At 49.8% G+C, this 19,996-nt stretch overlaps 2 protein-coding genes across 3 annotated transcripts; one reads left to right on the top strand and one right to left on the bottom strand.

Moving 5' to 3' along the window:
• The first annotated feature begins 15 nt into the window (after window positions 1-15).
• Window positions 16-18,771, top strand: NMRAL1 (NmrA like redox sensor 1). 2 transcript variants are annotated; one of them, XM_012441869.2, is made up of 7 exons: window positions 16-108; window positions 4,096-4,319; window positions 4,582-4,657; window positions 11,035-11,273; window positions 13,631-13,880; window positions 15,561-15,739; window positions 18,468-18,771. In XM_012441869.2, the coding sequence occupies exons 2-7, from the start codon at window positions 4,152-4,154 to the stop codon at window positions 18,645-18,647; spliced, it is 1,092 nt and encodes a 363-aa protein (XP_012297292.2). In that variant the 5' UTR covers window positions 16-108; window positions 4,096-4,151; the 3' UTR covers window positions 18,648-18,771. The 2 variants fall into 2 exon arrangements, with proteins under 2 accessions (XP_012297292.2, XP_012297291.2); XM_012441868.2 differs by having other exon boundaries at window positions 15,549-15,739.
• Window positions 9,172-9,998, bottom strand: LOC135269010 (large ribosomal subunit protein eL8-like). Its single transcript, XM_064362408.1, has one exon. It carries the CDS (start codon window positions 9,981-9,983, stop codon window positions 9,183-9,185), a length of 801 nt encoding a protein of 266 aa, XP_064218478.1. The 5' UTR covers window positions 9,984-9,998; the 3' UTR covers window positions 9,172-9,182.
• Window positions 18,772-19,996: the final 1,225 nt, after the last annotated feature.

Raw genomic sequence — 19,996 nt, 5'->3', positions numbered from 1 at the left:
CGGAGGACACGCCCCTTGTAGCGGACACGTCCTTGTGAGAGGCTGGAAGCGGAATAGGCTCCTTTTCCAGGTCCCTGGAGGCTGCAGACTCAGGCTCTGCTCAGCGCGGTAAGTCGGGTGCTTCGGCAGGAACGCTAGTGTTCACAAGAGCCGAAGTGTGGGAGGGTGCTTCAGAGATGAGCACTTTTCTTGCCCAATGTGGTTTAATCTTCTTATATCCACTCAGTGAAATAGGGTTGTCAACTGGGGCACTGCCCTCTTGGTCACTTGCCAATGCATTCCATTAACCAGCCCTGTGCAGGCTTCACTGCGAAACGTGAGTTTCAACTCTGACATCTCTGCCTCCAGTCTTGTATCTGATCTCCCTGCCTTGGTCTTGCCCCATTATTCGCATTCTTCAAACAGCAGCCAGAATGACAGATAATCTTAAACCCTGTAATCCCAGCACTTTGGGAGGCTGAGGCAGACAGATCACGAAGTCAGGAGTTCGAGACCAGCCTGACCAACAGAGTGAAACCCTGTCTCTACTAAAAATACGAAAAAATATGGTGAAACCTCATTGTAAGGTTTGTTCTTGCCGAGTTTTAAAGGAAGAAACTGAGGCCAACACAAGAAGATCCAATACAAAGGGTTTATTCAGGCTCCTGGGCAAGGTTCTGCTGTCCAACAGGAGAGGCCGGAGAAGTCGCAGGACTCCTCTCAGACGTGGGGTTTTATAGGGAGTGAAGGAGCTCGATTGGTTGTGGGAGAGCAGGACTACTATTGGATAAGGTTACAAGCCTTTGTTTGCATACAGGACTTGGCTGCTATTGGTTAGAATTACTCGGCTGCTATTGGCTAGAAAGACTTGGCTACTATTGGCTAGAATCACAAGACTCGCTTGCATACTGGGTTCTTTAAAGGAAAGCCAAGCTGTGCGAGAAAGGGAGAAAGGAACGTGCCCAAGCATATCCGAGCTTTCAGACAAAAGGCGGGGGGCGGGGGTGTGCGTCCGAGCTCCCGGCGAGGCAACCGGCCTTACACTCATCTCTACTAAAAATTCAAAAATTTGCTGGGCGTGGTGGCGCGTGCCTGTAATCCCAGCTACTCGGGAGGCTGAGGCAGGAGAATGGCTTGAACCCGGGAGGCAGATGTTTCAGTGAGCCGGCATTACACCACTGTGCTTCAGCCTGGGCAACAGAGGGCGGCTCCATCTCAAGAAAATAAAATAAAATAAGATAGTTGATGAGTGTAGATGGATAAATATATCTAGGTGGTAAATATATGGGGGTTCACCTTTCAGTTCTTTCAACTATTCTATGTTTACACATTTTCATAATAAAATTTTGGTGAAAATAATATAACCATAATAGCCTGTTGCCAGATGTGCATGGCAAGTCAATACACCAAGACACAGGGTTGCAGCAGAGAAAGAGGCTTAATAGTAGCACCAGTGAAATACAGTGCCCCTTCCCAAAACCCCAGTGCGTTTGGGAAGCCAAGGCAGGAGGCTCACTTAAGGCCAGGAGTTTGAGACCAGTCTGGGCAACATAGAACTCATTTCTGCAAAAACTAAAAACAATTAGCTGGGCATGGCGGTATGTACCTTTATTCCCTGCTACTGGGGAGGCTGAGGTGGGAGGATCACTTGAACCCAGAGATTTGAGGCTGTAGTGAGCTATGACCACATCACTGTACTACAGCCTGGACAACAGAGTGAGACTCTGTCTTTTAAAAAATAAATCTTAGGGCCCCCCAATGAAAAGATAGGAGGAAACCTCAAATCTGTCTCCCCTAGGAGTTTAGGGGTAGGGTTTTTAAGGATTTTGAAGTGGGCCATAGTGTGGAGATTGTTGATTGGTGGAAGAGTGCAGAATGAAGCATTGGGACAGGGAGATGAAGGAACTATTTTCTCATGCTGACTCCATTCCTCCATGGGGTCTTCAAACTGGTTGACATCACCTTTTGTCTTGGAATTTGGAATCTGAAAAATATCTCAAGCAATTCTATTTTTCTTGTTTTTCTTTGAAGTTCGTATTTGTTTTTTATTTTTATTTATTTATATATTTATTTATTTTGAGACAGAGTCTTGCTCTGTCGCCCAGGCTGGAGTGCAGTGGCACTCTTGCCTCACTGCAACCTCCGACTCCTGGGTTCAAGTGATTCCCCTGCCTCAGCCTCCCAAGCAACTGGGACTACAGGCTCGAGCCACACCGCGTGGCTAATTTTTTTCATATTTTAGTAGAGACGGGGTTTCACCATGTTGGCCAGGATAATCTCGATCTCCTGACCTCTTGATCTGCCTGCCTTGGCCTCCCAAAGTGCTGGGATTACAGGCGTGAGCCACCACACCCAGCCTATTTCTATTTTTTAATCAAATTTTTTTTTTTTTTTTATTTGAGATGGAGTCTCTCTCTGCTGCCCAGGCTGGAGTGCAATGGTGTGGTCTCGGCTCAATGCTACCTCCACCTCCCAGTTTCAAGAGATTCTCCTGCCTCAGCCTCCTGAATAACTGGGATTACAGGCACCCGTCACCCTACCTGGCTAACTTTTTATATTTGTAGTACAGACATGTTTCACCATGTTGGCCAGGCTGCTCTTGAACTCCTGACCTCAAGATCTGCCCACCTCAACCTCCCAAATTGCTGGGCTTACAGGCTTGAGCCACTATGCCCAGCCTAATCAATATTTTTTTTATGATGCACTATCTGCTTTCATAATATCTTAAGCAATTCTTAAACAAGAGCTTATGATTCCAGTGTCAGAGATCCTAACTATAGAAACAATGGGGAGGTAAAGGTCAGTTATCAGTGACTTTCAGTTACAAGGAAGTGGGTCAAAGTACAGTAAGCCTGATTAGTGCTTAATTATAACTATATGTCTGTCCAGAATTCTTGTTAACCATATGAAGAAGGCTTAAATATATTCATTATGGTCCCCTTCCCTTTTTTTTTTTTTTTTGAGACGGAGTTTCGCTCTTGTTACCCTGGCTAGAGTGCAATGGCACGATCTCGGCTCACCGCAACCTCCGCCTCCCGGGTTCAAGCAATTCTCCTGCCTCAGCCTCCCGAGTAGCTGGGACTACAGGCACGCACCACCATGTCCAGCTAATTTTTGTACTTTTAGTAGAGACGGGGTTTCACCATGTTGACCAGGATGGTCTCGATCTCTTGACCTACTGATCCACCCACCTCGGCCTCCCAAAGTGCTGGGATTATAGGCGTGAACCACCACGCCCAGCCCTTCCCCTTCCCTTTTTTAAGAGATGGGTCTTACTTTGTCACCCAGACTGGAGTACAGTGGCACGATTTTGGCTCACTGCAGCCTTGACCGCCTGGTCTCAAGCAATCCTCCTGCTTTGGCCTCCCAAACCACTAGAATTACAGGCGAGCCACTGCACCAAGCCCAGGGTCATTTTTCAGTTTGTTTTTTAGTTTTTTGTTTGTTCATTTTGAGACTAGTCTCATTTCTGTTGCCCAGGCTGGAGTGCAGTGGCCTGATCTCAGCTCACTGTAGCCTTGGCCTCCCGGGTTCAAGCAATTCTCTGCCTCAGCCTTCTGAGTAGCTGAGATTACAGGTGCCCACCACCACACCTGGGCTAATTTTTTTGTATTTTTAGTAAAGACAGGGTTTCACCATCTTGGCCTGGCTGGTCTTGAACTCCTGACCTCGTGATCCACCTGCCTCGGCCTCCCAAAGTGCTGGGATTACAGGCCAGGAGTTCGAGACCAGCCTGGCCAATATGGTGAAACCCTGTCTTTATATACAAATATTAGAATTTTAATACAAAAATTAGGTGTGGTGGCATGCACCTGTAATCTGAGCTATTCAGGAGACAGGCAGGAGAATTGCTTGAACCAAGGAGGCAGAGGCTGCAGTGAGCCAAGATCGTGCCACTTTACTCCAGCCTGAGGGACAGAGTGAGACCCTGTCTCAAAAACATAGAAAATAAAATAAAAATTTTATAAGTGAATTAGGCAATGAAGAAATCCAGCGAACAAGGCCTCAAGGGATAGGAGTCATAGACATAGCTTTAATTATCTTTACCTGACACCCAATACCTGAAAATTCAGGTGTTCATGCAAGATAAAGAGGTAATTTTTCTCCTCCTCCCAGTCGTTAAGCGGCTCTCCACCTTGAGCGTTTTCGATTTACACAAATTCACTGTGCACATGCCCGGAAAGGACGCCAAGAACCGCGGTAGCCTGGAGGAGCCAACCGCGCGGAGGGGAGGAGTCTCGGCCGCTACCTCGGTATTGCAGGCTGTAGCCACTGGTCCTCCGACGCGGTGCGGCCGGTGGCAGCGCTCTGCTGGGTGTGGCCGGAGCTGCGGGGAGGAGGTAGGCGCCTGGTGTGGAGGTCACTCCGGTTGGTGGAACCCGGGCCAGGGAGTCGACTGACCCGACTCGGGGGAGGCGGGAAGGAATAGAGGATTGGGCCCAAAAGGAACAAGGTGGGTCGCGGGACCCCGAGATCTCGGGATGGGCGGCTTGCTGCTCCGGTCCCAGCCTCCCCACTCGACAGATACTCGAGTATCACCCTTGTGGCTCCCGGCGGGAACCCCGGCCCCACCCCCAACTCCACGCCTCCTGCTACCCCCAGATCTCTGTGGATCGCGTTCGTCCCGGTCTCGTCCTCATGGCGGACAAGAAACTGGTGGTGGTTTTTGGAGGCACAGGTGAGCGAAACCCCAGACCACTGAAGCTCCTACAGAGCCAGGGCGCCCATCCTTGAAGACCGCCCGCCCTGGGGTCTGCAGGGAGGGGTAAGATCATTGGGACCCCCTACCCGGGTTGGGGATGTGGCGGCAAGAATGAGGCCCGAATTGCTTTTCAATTAAAAAAAAATCAGGGCTGGGCGTGGTGGCTCACGCCTGTATTCCTAGCACTTTGGGAGGCCGAGGTGGGTGGATCACCTGAGGTCAGGAGTTCAAGACCAGCCTGGCCATCATGGTGAAACCCCATCTTTAAAAAAAAAAAAAAAAAATCAATTACTTTAATGTATTTGAATAGAAGTACTTGACCATGATACCAAAATTAAATCTTCTTAGCCCCCTCTTCCACCTCATCCATCACTGTTACCAAGTTTCTTGAACATCCTGCCAGACAGAGTAGGTAACATAAATATATTGTCGTTTTTTTCAAATGATAGCATATTATTTTGCTCCTACCTGTTTTTTCTTATTTATACATATTTAATATCTATAACAGCTTTATTGAGATATAATTCACAAACTATACAATCCACCTGTTTAAAGTGTCAACTCGGGCCGGGCACAGTGGCTCATGCCTGTGATCCCAGCCCTTTGGGAGGCTGAGGCGGGTGGATCACGAGGTCAAGAGATTGAGACCATCCTGGTCAACATGGTGAAACCCCATCTCTACTAAAAATGCAAAAAATTAACTGGGCATGGTGGCGCGTGCCTGTAATCCCAGCTACTCAGGAGGCTGAGGCAGGAGAATTGCCTGAACCCGGGAGGCGGAGGTTGCGGTGAGCCGAGATCGTGACATTGCACTCCAGCCTGGGTAACAAGAGTAAAACTCCGTCTCAAAAAAAATAAAAAATAAAAAAATGAAGTGTCAACTCGGCCAGGCACTGTGGCTCATGCCTGTAATCCCAGCACTTTGGGAGGCCGAGGCAGGCAGATCACAAGGTCAGGAGTACGAGACCAGCATGGGCAACATGGTAAAACCCCGTCTCTATAAAATACAAAAAATTAGCTGGGTGTGGTGGCGGACGCCTGTAATCCCAGCTACTGGGAAGGCTGAGGCAGGAGAATTGCTTAAACCCAGGAGGTGGAGGTTGCAGTGAGCTGAGATTATACCACTGTACTCCAGCCTGAGTGACAGTGAGACTCCATCTCCAAAAAAAAAAATAGTGTCAACTCACTGGTTTCTAGTGTATTCACAGAATTGTACAACCATCACCACAATCAATTTTAGAAAATTTCCATCACTCCAAAAAAGAAACTCTGGCCCAGGTGCAGTGGCGCAACCCTGTGATCCTAGCACTTTAATTGGACCAAGTGGGCAGATGGTTTGAGCCAAGGAGTTTGAGACCAACCTGAGCAACATGGCAAAACCTCATCTCTATCAAAAAATACAAAAATTAGCAAGGCATGGGTCAGGCATTTGTAGCTACTGGGGAGGCTGATGTTGGAGGATCACCTGAATCCAATAGGTGGAGGCTGCAGTGACCTGATTGTGCCAGTGCACTCAAGCCTGGGTGACAGAGTGAGACCTGGTCTTAAAAAAAAAAAAAAAAAAGGCCAGACCCAATGACTCACACCTGTAATCCCAGCACTTTGGGAGGCCAAGGTGGGTGGATCACAGGTCAGGAGTTCAAGACCAGCCTGGCCAATATGGTGAAACCCCATCTCTACTAAAAATACAAAAATTAGCCGAGCGTGGTGGTGGGCGCCTGTAGTCCCAGCTACTCAGGAGGCTGAGGCAGGAGAATGCTTGAACCAGAGAAGCAGAGGTTGTAGTGAGCTGAGATCGTGCCACTGCACTCCAGCCTGGGCAACAGTGAGACTCTGTCTCAAAAACAAAAAACAAAACAAAACAAAAACTCCTGAACCCATGAACAGTTAATCCCCATTCTTACTCCTCTCAGCCAATCGCTAGAAAGTACCAATCTACTTTTGGTATCTACGGATTTGTCTTTTCGGGACATTTCATATGACAAATCAAAATATACAGCTTTTTCTGTCTAGCTTCTTTCACTTAGCATATTTTCAAGGTTTGTTCATGTTGTAGTGCATGTCCACGTTTTACTCTTTTTTTTTTTTTTTGAGACAGAGTCTCGCTCTGTTGCCCAGCCTGGAGTGCAGTGATGTGATCTCTGCTTACTGTAACCTCTGCCACCCGGGTTCAAGTGATTCTCCTGTCTCAGCCTCCTGAGTAGCTAAGACTACAGGTGTGGGCATGAGCCACCATGCCCTCCTAGTTTTTGTATTTTTAGTAGAGATGTGTTTTGCCATGTGGACCAGGCTGGTCTCAAACTCCAGACCTCACGTGATCTGTGTACCCCAGCTTCCTAAAGTGCTGGGATTAGAGGCGTGAAATACTGCACCCAGCCATCTTTACTCTTGTTTTTTTTTTTTCTTTTCTTGAGATGGAGTTTCACTCTGGTTGCCCAGGCTGGAGTGCAATGGCATGATCTCGGCTCATTGCAACCTCTGCCTCCCAGGTTCAAGCAATTCTCCTGCCTCAGCCTCCCAAGTAGCTGGGATTATAGGTGTGTGCCACCACACCCAGCTAATTTTGTATTTTTTTAGTAGAAACGGGGTTTCACCATGTTGATCAGACTAGTCTTGAACTCCTGACAGCTTTACTCATGTTTATGGCTGAATAATATTCCACTGTATGGATAGACCACATTCTGTTTAACCATTTATCAGTGGATGGCTACTTGATTTATTTCCACTTTTTGGCTATTATGAATAATGCTGCTATGAACACTGGTGTACGCTTTTTTTTTTTTTTTTTTTTTGAGAGAGTTTTGCTCTTGTTGCCCAGCTGGAGTGTGATGGCATGATGTTGGCTCACTGCAACCTTTACCTCCTGGGTTCAAGATATTCTCCTGCCTCAGCCTCATGAGTAGCTGGGATTACAAGCATGCGCCACCACACCCGGCTAATTTCCTATTTTTTTAGTAGGGACGGGGTTTCTCTATGTTGGTCAGGCTGGTCTGGAACTCCCGATCTCAGGTAATCCTCCCACTTCAGCCTCCCAAAATACTGGAATTACAGGGTGAGCCACGTACCTGCCCTTGGCGTACACTTTTTTTTTGAGTCAGGGTCTCTCTCTGTTGCCCAGGCTGGAGTGCAGTGGCACAATTATCACTCACTGCAGCTTTGACTTCCAAGGCTCAAGCAATCCTCCTTCCTCAGCCTCCTTAGTAGCTGGGACTTCAGGTGAGCGCTAACAGGCCCAGCTGATTTTTTAATTTTTTGTAGAGACAAGGTTTTGCTCTGCTGCCCAGGCTGGTCTCAAACTCCTGGCCTCAAGCAAAATCCAACCCCCTAACCCTCCCAAAGTGTTTAGATTACAGGCATGAGCTACTGTACCTGGACTCAGTACTTAATTTTTTTTTTTTTTTTTTGCAATGGAGTCTGTCACTATTGCCCAGGCTGGAGAGCAATGGCACGATCTCCACTCACTGCAACTTCCGCCTCCCAGTTTCAAGCGATTCTCCTGCCTCAGCCTCTGGAGAAGCTGGGATTGCAGGTGCCCACCACCATACCCAGCTAATTTTTTGTATTTTGTAGTAGAGACGGGGTTTCACTATGTTGGCCAGGCTGGTCATGAACTCATGATCTCGTGATCCGCCTTCCTTAGCCTCCCAAAGTGTTGGGATTATAGATGTGTGCCACCATGCCCGGCCTCAGTCCTTATTTTTGATGCATTTCTGTGTAAATTGCAGATATGTGCACACTGCCCTTCCATACAAAAGCATGCATAACAGTAGCTAGAGTTCAGTATTTGTTTACAGACTTTTTTAAATTATGAGGTAAAATTTACTTATAATAAAGTACAGAAAATCTCTTTATTTTTTTGGAGACAGGGCCTCACTCTGTCTCCCAGACTAGTGTGCAGTGGTGTGATCACGGCTCACTGCATCCTCAACCTCCTGGGCTCAGGCTACCCTTCAGCCTCAGCCTCCGTGGTAGCTGGAACTACAGGCACATGCCACCATGCCCGGCTAATTTTTATATTTTTTGTAGAGATAGGGTTTCGCCATGTTGCTCAAGCTGGTCTCCAACTCCTGGGCTCAAGAGATTTGCCCGCCTCAGCCTCCCAAAGTGTCAGGAGTACAGTCATGAGCCACCATGCCCGGCTGCAGTGCAGAAAATCTTAAGGGTACATCTGACAGATGCACTTCCCTGTGTAACTAAGCTCCCATCGAGATCTGAATAAGTTTTTGTATTCCTTTCTGTTAACTATTTTTTTGGTGTCCTTTTTTTTTTTTTTTTTTTTGAGATGGAGTCTTGCTCTGTCTCCCCGCCTGGAGTGCAGTGGTGTGATCTCAGCTCACTGTAACCTCTACCTCCTGGGTTCAAGCGATTGTCCTGTCTCATCCTCCTGAGTAGCTGGAACTACAGGCACATGCCACCGTGCCCAGTACATTTTTTGAAAAAAAATTTTTTTTTTTGCATTGTTTTAATTATTTTTATTTACAGAAAACTCATCAGTGTACATTTAACCCAGTTTTGTGGCAAGTTCTTTAGCCTTTGCTTTTTCAAGCTTGGCGATGCGAGCCACAGACTTGGGACCCAGGACATTGCCTCCCCAGTGACGGCGGATCTCATCATCTCTGTCATTGTAATTGGTGCGGATAGCTTCCACCAGCTTAGCCAAAGCACCTTTGTCTTCCGAGTTAACATGTGTGAAGGCGACAGTGGTGCAGGTCTTCCTGTGGACTAGACGTCCCAGTCTTGCCTTCCCCTTGATAATGCAGTAAGGTGCTCCCATTTTACGACACAGGGCAGGCAAGAAGACAACCAGCTCAATGGGATCCACGTCGTGTGCAATCACCACCAGCTGAGCTTTCTTGTTTTCCACCAAGGTGGTGACGGTGTTAACTCCTGCTCGAAGGACAGGTGGTCTCTTAGTGGGGACGTCCCCTTTGCCAGCCGCTTTCTTCTCGGCCCGGGCCAACAGCCTCTGCTTCTTTTCTTGTTTTGTCTCTGGTCTATACTTGTGGGCCAGCTTAAGCAGCTGAGTAGCTGTTTGGCGGTCCAGGGCCTGGGTGAACTGGTTAATCGCAGGGGGCACTTTCAGCCGCTTATAGAGGATGGCTCTCTGCCGCTGCAACCTGATATAGCGGGGCCATTTCACAAAGCGGGTGAGGTCTCTTTTGGGCTGGATGTCCTGTCCAATACCAAAATTTTTAGGCCTTTTCTCAAATAGTGGATTCACCACTTTCTTGGCCTCCTGCTTCTTCATGACAGCAGGGGCCGGAGCCACCTTCTTCCCCTTGGCCTTCTTTCCTTTCGGCATCTTGGGCGGCGGGAAGAGAGCATTTTTTGAATTTTTAGTAGAAACAGAGTTTCACCGTATTAGTCAGGATGGTCTCAATATCCTGACCTCATGATCTGCCCGCCTCAGCCTCCCAAGGTGCTGGGATTACAGGCATGAGCCACCACATCTGACCCTTTGTGTCCTTCTGATGTGTATGAGTATGGCTTTTTGTTCTACTTCAGGAAGAATTTGAATCCCATCAAGATCTGAGTATCGTTTTGTATTTTCCTCTTTTTTTTACTTTATTACATCAAAAATATTTCTCTCTCTCTTTTTTTTTTTGGACTTTGCTTGGAAGGAGTTTTTTGTTTTGTTTTGTTTTTTGATACAGATTCTCGATCTGCTCCCCAGGCTGGAGTGCAGTGGCATCATCTCGGGTTACTGCAACCTCCGCCTCCCGGGCTCCAGCAATTCTCGTGCCTCTGCCTCCCGAGTAGCTGGGATTACAGAGGTGTGCCACCAAATTCAGTTAATTTTTGCATTTTTTGGTAGAGACTGGGTTTCACTGAGCTGAGATAGTGCCACTGCATTCCAGCCTGGGTGACAGAGTAGGAATCCATCTCAAAAAAAATTATTTAGATAAAATAAATAGGCCAGGCACAGTGGTTCACACCTGTAATCCTAGCACTTTGGGAGGCCAAGGTGGGTGGATCACCTGAGGTCAAGAGTTCGAGACCAGCCTGGCCAACATAGTGAAATCCCTTCTCTACTAAAAATACGAAAAATATCTGGCCGGGTGGTGGGCGCCTGTAATCCCAGCTCCTCAGGAGGCTGAGACAGGAGAATCGCTTGAACCCAGGAGGCAGAGGTTGCAGTGAGACAAGATTGTGCCACTGCACTCCAGCCTGGGGAACAAAGAGTGAAACTCCATCTGAAAAAAATAATTAATAAATAAAATAAAAAGTTGCATGTGAATCCTCACAGGTTTCCCGGATGTTCCTTGCTGTGGTGAAGCACTTCCTTCAGGCTTCAGCCTTCAGTGGGACTTTCAGGCAGGTGTGACCTGGGAGGTCTTTCTGACTCTTTGCAGGTGCCCAGGGTGGCTCTGTGGCCCGCACGCTCCTGGAAGATGGGACATTCAAGGTTCGAGTGGTGACCCGAAATCCTAGGAAGAAGGTAGCAAAGGAGCTGAGGCTGCAAGGTGCAGAAGTAGTGCAGGGAGATCAAGATGACCAGGTCAGCATGGAACTGGCCCTGACTGGGGCTCACGCTGCCTTCATCGTGACCAATTACTGGGAGAACTGCAGCCAGGAGCAGGAGGTCAAGCAGGTGAGGGCAGGCAGGAGCTGCAGGGAGGCCGCGCCAGGCTAGGAGCAGAGCATCTGGGAGGAGCTCTGACTCTGCAGGGAGGCCCAGCCACTGCAGCCCTTTCCCTCTTCATTCGTCTGCCTGCTGTAGCCTGCGATGCAGGTGGACGCGGTTGCTTTCTCATCCAGTGACTTTTCTTTGAGTCAGTCTCAGTCTCAGTGAGCCACTGCGCCTGCCCTGTTTGGTTTTTTTAAATCAAAAATGTTACAAGTTGTTTCTTTAAAAAAAATAATTTCGGCCGGGCTCATGCCTCTAATCCCAGCACTTTGGGAGGCCAAGGCGGGCAGATCATGAGGTCAAGAGATCGAGACCATCCCAGCCAACATGGTGACACCCCGTCTCTACTAAAAATACAAAAATTAGCAGGGTGTGGTGGTGGGCACCTGTAGTCCCAGCTACTTGGGAGGCTGAGGCAGGAGAATTGCTTGAACCCAGGAGGCGGAGGTTGCAGTGAGCCGAGATTGGGCCACCGCACTCCAGCCTGGGTGACAAAGCGAGACTCCATCTCAAAAAAAAAAAAGGGCGGGGGGCAGAAATAATAGTAATTTCAAGTCCAGGTGTGGTGGCTCAAGCCTGTAATCCCAGAACTTTGGGAGGCCGAGGCAGGCAGATCACCAGATCAAGAGATCGAGACCATCCTGGCCAAAACAGTGAAACCCCGTCTCTACTAAAAATACAAAAAATTAGCTGGGCATGGTGGCGTTCGCCTGTAGTCCCAGCTACTCGGGAGGCTGAGGCAGGAGAATCGCTTGAACCCAGGAGGCGGAGGTTGCAGTGAGCCGAGATCGAGCCACTGCACTCCAGCCTGGCAAGAGAGCGAGACTCTGTTTCAAAAAAGAAAAAAAAAAAAGAGTTGTTTTTTTTTTTGAGACAGAGTCTCACTTTGTCACCCAGGCTGGAGTGCAGTGGCTCGATCTCTGCTCACTGCAACCTCCGCCTCCTGAGTTCAAGCGATTCTCCTGCCTCAGCCTCCTGAGTAGCTGGGACTACAGGCGCACGCCACCACGCCCAGCTAATTTTTTTTTTTTTTAGTAGAGATGAGGTTTCACCGTGTTAGCCAGGATGGTCTCGATCTTCTGACCTCGTGATCCACCCGCCTCGGCCTCCCAAAGTGCTGAGATTACAGGCATGAGTCACTGCTCCTGGCAAAAAAAAGGTTTTGAGGGAGTTTCTTCTTCACCTTTTCTGGCTCCTCATGGCTCCAGGTATTCCTGGCCTTGTGGCCACAAAGCTCCAATCTCCACTTCCCTCTTCACATGGCCTTCTCCAGGAGTTGTCTCCTCTCTCTCTCTTTTTTTTTTCCTCTCTCATCTCTTATAAGTACCCTGGTTATGGAGCCGGGCGCAGTAGCTTATGCCTGTAATCCCAGCACTTTGGGAGGCTGAGGCAGGCAGATCACGAGGTCAAGAGATGGAGACCATCTTGGCCAAAATGGTGAAACCCCATCTCTACTAAATATATAAAAAGTAGCTGGGTGTGGTGGCGGGTACCTGTAGTCCCAGCTACTCAGGAGGCTGAGGCAGGAGAATCAATTGAACCCAGGAAGAGAAGTGAGCCAAGATCGTGCCACTATACTCTAGCCTGGCAACAGAGCGAGACTCCTTCTCAAAATAAATAAATAAATAAATAAATAAGCAAGCTGGTTACTAGATTTAGGGCCCATCTAGTTAGTACGGGATGTTCTTTCTCATCCCAAGATCCTTCACATAATTACATCTGCCACGACCGTGTTTCCGAATAAAGTCACATTCGCAGGTTCCAGGAGACAAGATGCGGCGTATCTTTTTGGAGGCCACCATCCGACTCCCTGCATCACCTTATGCAGCAGGTAGCATTGTCGTCTGCATTTAACCAACGAGGTCAGATGGTGCCATCACTTGACCTGCGTCACACAGCTAGTACATGGCAAAGCCTAACTGGAACCTAAGCAGCTGTGGCGCCTCTGTCTAGCCTCCCAGGGCTCTCGAGGAAGATGGCTGAGCTCCGTGGGCAGGGAGTTCTGGGATCAGCAATGATCAGACGTGTGGATTGTCCTCTGGGCTGCTGTGCAGGCTGTCCCCCCGTAGCTGACCTGCCTGCCCCTCCCATGTTGCACATGGTGGGCCAGAGTCGGTAGCTGGTAGAAGGTAGGGCTGTGTTAACAGGCATGGTGTCATGTGTGAACATCATTCTAGGAAAGGGGGCCTCCTCAGGAGTGAGTGGGATCTGGCTGTTAACCTCGCAGATGGTGGCCGCTCCGGGATTAGAGCGCTGGGGCCGTGACCAGGGACAGACGTCCTTCCTCTGAGCCCTGTAATCTCTCCTTCCCTGCCCTCCAGGGAAAGCTGCTGGCTGATCTGGCCAAGCGCCTGGGCCTCCACTATGTGGTCTACAGTGGGCTGGAGAACATCAAGAAGCTGACGGCTGGGAGATTGACCGCCGCGCACTTTGATGGCAAAGGGGAGGTGGAGGAATATTTCCGGGACATCGGCGTTCCCATGACCAGTGTGCGGCTGCCCTGCTATTTCGAGAACTTCCTCTCCCACTTCTTGCCCCAGAAAGCCCCAGACGGAAAGAGCTACTTGCTAAGTGAGTGCCCTTCCTTGTGCGCAGTGAGGCAGAGCTCTCACCTTGTGAAGCCGTTAGTGCCGGGTCTGGGCCCTGGCTTCCTCACGTTAGGCCCAGGACTGAGCACGTCCTGTCAGCTTGTGGGACCTCAGCTTCCTGTTTTGTGAGATGGGCTTTATACTGACATTTGCATGGGTGGCAAGATCTACGGAGACAATGGTGACATGATGGTCGCTCCGTCCTTTGGAAGACTTTACAGAATGGATCTAGTGATTGTCAGTTCTTCAAAGATGAGGAGGAGGGCCAGGCGCAGTGGCTTACCCCTGTAGTCCCAGCACTTTGAGAGGCTGAGGCAGGTGGATCACATGAGGTCAAGAATTCAAGACCGGCCTGGCCAACCTGGTGAAACACTGTCTCTACTAGAAATACAAAAAGTAGCTGGGTGTGGTGCCATGCACCTGTGGTTCCAGCTACTAGGGAGGCTGAGGCATGAGAATTACTGAACCCAGGAGGCGGAGGTTGCAGTGAGCCGAGATCGCGCCATTGTACTCCAGCCTGGGCAACAAGAGCGACACTCCGTCTCAAAACAAACAAACAAAAAGACAAGGAGGAGAGGATTTGGAAAATGAGGTTCAGTTGTAGATTTCACAAACTAGGAAAGCTCTTTCTTCTCAGTGCCCATTGGCAAGTCTATAAACTGGTTAGGTGCACTGGCCCTGGCTGAGAAGGAGGCTCACCCAACCTGTGTCCTACCGGTCACTCAGTGATCAGGACAGGAAGTCCAGTGCCTCTGGCTGGCTACACCTTACCCTTTGTGTGAATGCCAGGTCACCCTAGCTTAAGGGCCTGCAGGGCTGTAAGACAGCTTAGGGGATTTCTGCCTACCTGGTGAGCTGAGTCTGGTGGTAGTGGTAGCCCCTTGGTACCACTGTCTATTCTATTTTGCAAAGCTGCAGTCAGGGATACTCCTTGCTCCGATCTCTGAGCTCCGTGCCCTCAAACTCCCAGGTGATCTGAATAGGCAGCTGCACTGGCTCCTGTCTCTAGGTAAGGAGGATGGGACCCAAACATTCCTGGGGCCACACCCAGACGCTCACCAGCCTCCCCATCTACAAAACCTCAGCCTGGAAGGTTGAGTCATTCATTCAGGATTTATCCTGGACGTGCTGCTGTGGGCCAGCCCTGGTGTCTGGTTAATCAGGATTCCTAGTAAGTGAGTTGGTACTTAGAGTATCCACCCAGAGGTGGACATTCCAGCTTCCAGGAATTTAGGATATGACACTACTTCAGGGCTGGTGCCTCGAGATCAGCGGAGACCCTGGGCTCCAGCCACACTCTCCATAGCAGCTTTCAAAGTCCCTTTCCTTTGTCCCTTGTCCATCATCTTAGCACTGAGAGAGCTGGGCAGGCCCAGGTTCTTAGCCCCGTTCTAGGAATGCAGTGACCCAGGCTCAGAGAGCCTCAACAGCCTGCCGCAGGTGGCAGCACTTGGATTCCATCCGTTCCTGACTCAATGCCACTGCTGCCTCTGCGCTACCACAAATAGCAAGACATGTCTTAGCCATGCCCTAGTGCTGGCATGTGCAGCTGACTGCTGGGAAAAACCAGCTTGGACCCTTTGGAGATGGGCTCTGGCCCTGCCCGTTTCTGCTCTCGGGACAAGAGCTAGCTCCTGTCTTTACCCCTCAGGCTTGCCCACAGGTGACGTTCCCATGGATGGCATGTCTGTGTCCGACCTGGGTCCCGTGGTGCTCAGCCTGCTGAAGATGCCAGAAAAATACGTCGGCCAGAACATCGGACTGAGCACTTGTAGACACACGGCCAAGGAGTACGCTGCCCTGCTCACCAAGCACACCCGCAAGGTCGTGCACGACACCAAGGTGGGCCTCCCGCCCCTGGGGACTTGGGTAGCCTCGTCAGGGCTTTCTAACTCCAATAGGGAGGGTGTATCCAGGGCCACTCGCCCCTCTGGGCAATGCATCTAAATTCGTTTGTTCATTGTCAATGTATATTTCCTGCAATGTTTATTTTCTGGTCACAGAGTGAAATTTCTGGCTTAGATGTTTTGACCAAGTAGAGAGAAAAGTTTCCAGGAAGAGGGGACCATAGGAGCCAAGGCAAGGAGGGATGAAAATGCAGGCCCTGCTGGGCTCCTCTGTGGGAGGTGATTGGAAGGGAAAGAGGCTGGAAAGATAGGCCCAACCCCTGCTCCCACTGGCTTGGCTAGGTGGGCAGGAAGCCCACTGGACAGACTCCTGGGTACATGGTTTCTAATGTTTATCATTACCATTAGGAAAGTAAGACCTACTCATTAAAGAATCTGGGAAGCCGGGTATGGTGGCTCACGCCTGTAATCACAGCACTTTGGGAGGCCGAGGCAGGCAGATCACCTGAGGTCAGGAGTTTGAAACCAGCCTGGCCAAGATGGTGAAACCCCATCTCTACTAAAAATACAAAATAAGCCAGGTGTGATGGTGCACACCTGCAGTCCCGGCTACTTGGGAGGCTGAGGGAGGAGAATCGCTTGAACCTGGGAAGCAGAGGTTGCAGTGAGCCGAGATCCCGCCACTGCACTCCAGCCTGGGAGATAGAACAAGACTCCTACTAAAAAAAAAAAAAAAAAAAAAAGAATCAGCTGGGTGCTGTGGCTTATGCCTATAATCCCAGCACTTTAGGAGGTGGAGGTGTGTGGATCACAATGTCAAGAGATCGAGACCATTCTAGCCAATGTGGTAAAACCTCATCTCTACTAAAAATACAAAAATTTGCCTGGTGTGGTGACATGTACCTGTAGTCCTAGCTACTCAGGAAGTTGAGGCAGGAGAATCACTTGAACCCCAGAGGCGGAGGTTGCAGTGAGCCAAGATCACACCACTGCACTCCAGCCTGGGAGACAGAGCAAGACTCCGTCTCGGGGGGAAAAGTAAAAGAATCTGGGAAACACTAGAGTCTTTAAAAGACAAAAGTTGGGCTGGGCACTGTGGCTCACGCCTGTAATCCCAATAATCTGGTAGGCTGAGGTGGGTGGATCACAAGATCAGGAGTTCAAAACCAGCCTGCCCAATATGGTGAAACCCCATGTCTACTAAAAATACAAAAATTAGCCAGGCACGGTGGTGTGCGCCTGTAATTCCAGTTACTCGGGAGGCTGAGGCAGGAGAATTGCTTGAACCCAGGAGGTGGAGGTTGCAGTGAGCCAAAATTGCACCATAGCACTCCAGCCTGGGAAACAGAGCAAGACTCTGTCTCAGGGGAAAAAAGAAAAGAAAAGAAAAAAGTTACCCATAGAGGCTCACCCAGGCCCAGAACAGTAATGGGAGGAGGCCATGGCATGGAAAGGTTCAGGGTTCACATGGGTCAGCCTCCTGGACTGAGATCTGGTTCGAGCCATTGAGACCTGCCAACGTGGGCTTAGGCATATTCCTTGACACCCCCGTCTCAGTTTCCTCATCTGTGAAATGAGTGTATCAATAGTATACACCCCTTCAGTTTGTTGTGAGGTTTAAACGAAAAAATGCAAAACTTTGTTTTAGTGCTATGCCTAACACCTCAAAAATATGCACTAAATGACTTGTGTTGCTTAAAAAAAAAGAAGTAAAAGATCTGAGCCAGGTCATGGAGGATTTAGGGGCGCTAAGGAATTAAGATTCAGCTTAGTAGGGATGGGAACAGCTTTGGGTTTGTGGGTGTGTGTGTGTGTGTGTGTGTGTGTGTGTTGTTTTTGAGTCTCACTCTGTTGCCCAGGCTGGAGTGCAGTGGTGCAATCTTAGCTCACTGCAATCTCAACCTCCCAGGCTCAAGCAACCCTCCCACTTCAGCCTCTCAAGTACCTGGGACTACAGGTGCATGCCACTGTGCCTGGCAAAGGGGTCTTGCTTTGTTGCCTAGGTCTCGAACTCCTGTGCTCAAGCAATCCTCCCACCTCCACCTCCCAAAATGCTGGGATAACAGGTGTGAGCCACCATGTCTGGTCAAGCTTTGGTTTTTGAGCAAGAAAGTGATGCAGGCAGGTTTCTGATTTGGAAGGGATTGAGATGTTTTCATCTCATGATCTGAAAATAAGAGTCGTTTTATTTATTTATTCATTTTTGAGACAGGGTCTCACTCTGTGGCCCAGGCTGGAGTGCAGTGGTGTGATCTCAGCTCACCGCAACCTCCACCTCCTGGGTTCAAGTAATTCTCCTACCTCAGCCTCCCAAGTAGCTGGGATTACACATGCCCAGCACCAGGCCTGGCTAATTTTTGTATTTTTGGTAGACACAGGGTTTTACTGTGTTGGCCAGTCTGGTCTCAAACTCCTGGCCTCAAGTGATTTGCCTGCCTCGGCTTCCCAAAGTGCAGGGATTACAGGCATGAACCATGGCGCCTGGCTAAGGACAGTCTTTAAACTGATCTAGAATGCCAGGCAGCTCACAAGAACAGTGGTTTCTGAACTTTGAGCTCTTTGTAGAAATTTCCAAATGACCTTGTACTGAGGACCTCGTCAGCAACTGAGACAATAGTGGCTCTGGGTGTAGCAGGTCAGGAGACCCCAGCCCATTTGGCCTCCTCCTGCCACCTCCTGGGGCACTGGAGGACGCCAGCCATGACAGGATCCTCTGCTTCCAGATGACTCCTGAGGACTACGAAAAGCTTGGCTTCCCTGGGGCCCAGGACCTGGCCAACATGTTCCGTTTCTATGCCCTGAGACCCGACCGTGACATCGAGCTGACCCTGAGACTCAACCCCAAGGCCCTGACGCTGGACCAGTGGCTGGAACAGCACAAAGGGGACTTCACCCTGCTGTGACCTGCCTGCCTTGCAGCCCCTTGTGGGGGTTGGGGGAGGGGGTACTAGAGGGGCAGAGGCACCATCATCCTTCCCTATGTTACCAAAAAACTTTCTGAATAAAGCCAGTTTTCTCCCAGATGGCTTCCAGGAGGAAAGGACTCTTCTTCCAGGATTTGGCTAGGGTGGTAGCTGGGTACCAGCACAGCAGTAAGCAGGGGTCCAAGGCTGAAGGGATCACTTGGTGACTGTGACGAGCAACCTAAACGTGTTTAGTCAAACAGGTGTGAAGTGGCCCAATCTGACCTCAGCTAGTAGAGTGGCTCTGATCAGCAGCCTCTGTTCCCACCACACTTGAAATTCATTCACAGACAGGGACATAGCACAGGACACAGAGCAGCCCCAGGAGCGGTGCTTCTGACACATCCCCTTCATCTCCAGAGCTAGTGAGGCCACCTGCACATGTAAGCTGGGGACAGGTGCTGCAGGAGGTGGGGGGAGACAAAGGCCTCCCCCTTTCCTGCCTCATCCTTGTCCTGGGAGGAGCCAACCTTCGGGTGTCTTCCAGGACTTAGGTGACCTTCAAACAGGTTGGAAAAAGGAAAAACGGATGTGGCAGAGCTCTGCCCCGCAGGGCACAGTAATTGGACAAGGCTGGGAAAAGGTGACGCTGCCTGTGGCAAAGGTTGGGAAGCAAAACTGAAAGAGAAAAGCCCACCTTGCTTGCTGGTGTGGGTCACAGAGAAGAAGGACAGAGGCCGAGAGACCAGTTATTTGCCTGACAGCGGTCCATGGCAGCTCTGATTTTTTTTCTTAAGAGTCAAGGTCTCAGGCCGGGCGCGGTGGCTCAAGCCTGTAATCCCAGCACTTTGGGAGGCCGAGGCAGGTGGATCACGAGGTCAAGAGATCGAGACCATCCTGGTCAACATGGTGAAACCCCGTGTCTACTAATACAAAAAATTAGCTGGGCATGGTGGCGCGTGCCTGTAATCCCAGCTACTCAGGAGGCTGAGGCAGGAGAATTGCCTGAACCCAGGAGGCGGAGGTTGCGGTGAGCCGAGATCGCGCCATTGCACTCCAGCCTGGGTAACAAGAGCGAAACTCCGTCTCAAAAAAAAAAAAAAAAAAAAAAGAGTCAAGGTCTCGCTCTGTTGCCCAGGCTGGAGTGAGTGGCGCAGTCATAGCTCACTGCAGTCCTGACCTCCCAGGCTTAAGCGATCTTCCCACCTCTCCTCCTGAGTAGTTGGGATTACAGGAGCCACTGAGCCCAGCAGTTCTACGAATTTCGACATGTTTGGGTTTGTGTGACCACCATCACAATTTTTTTTTTTACTTGTCCACCCTCGCTCTGGTACCTCTAGGCACAAAAA

Source organism: Aotus nancymaae, unplaced genomic scaffold, assembly GCF_030222135.1.
Source record: "Aotus nancymaae isolate 86718 unplaced genomic scaffold, 86718_ANA_hifiasm-v0.15.2.pri h1tg000049l, whole genome shotgun sequence".
In the NCBI taxonomy this organism is placed as follows: domain Eukaryota; kingdom Metazoa; phylum Chordata; class Mammalia; order Primates; family Aotidae; genus Aotus; species Aotus nancymaae.
This window is presented reverse-complemented; position numbering and strand designations above follow the sequence as displayed.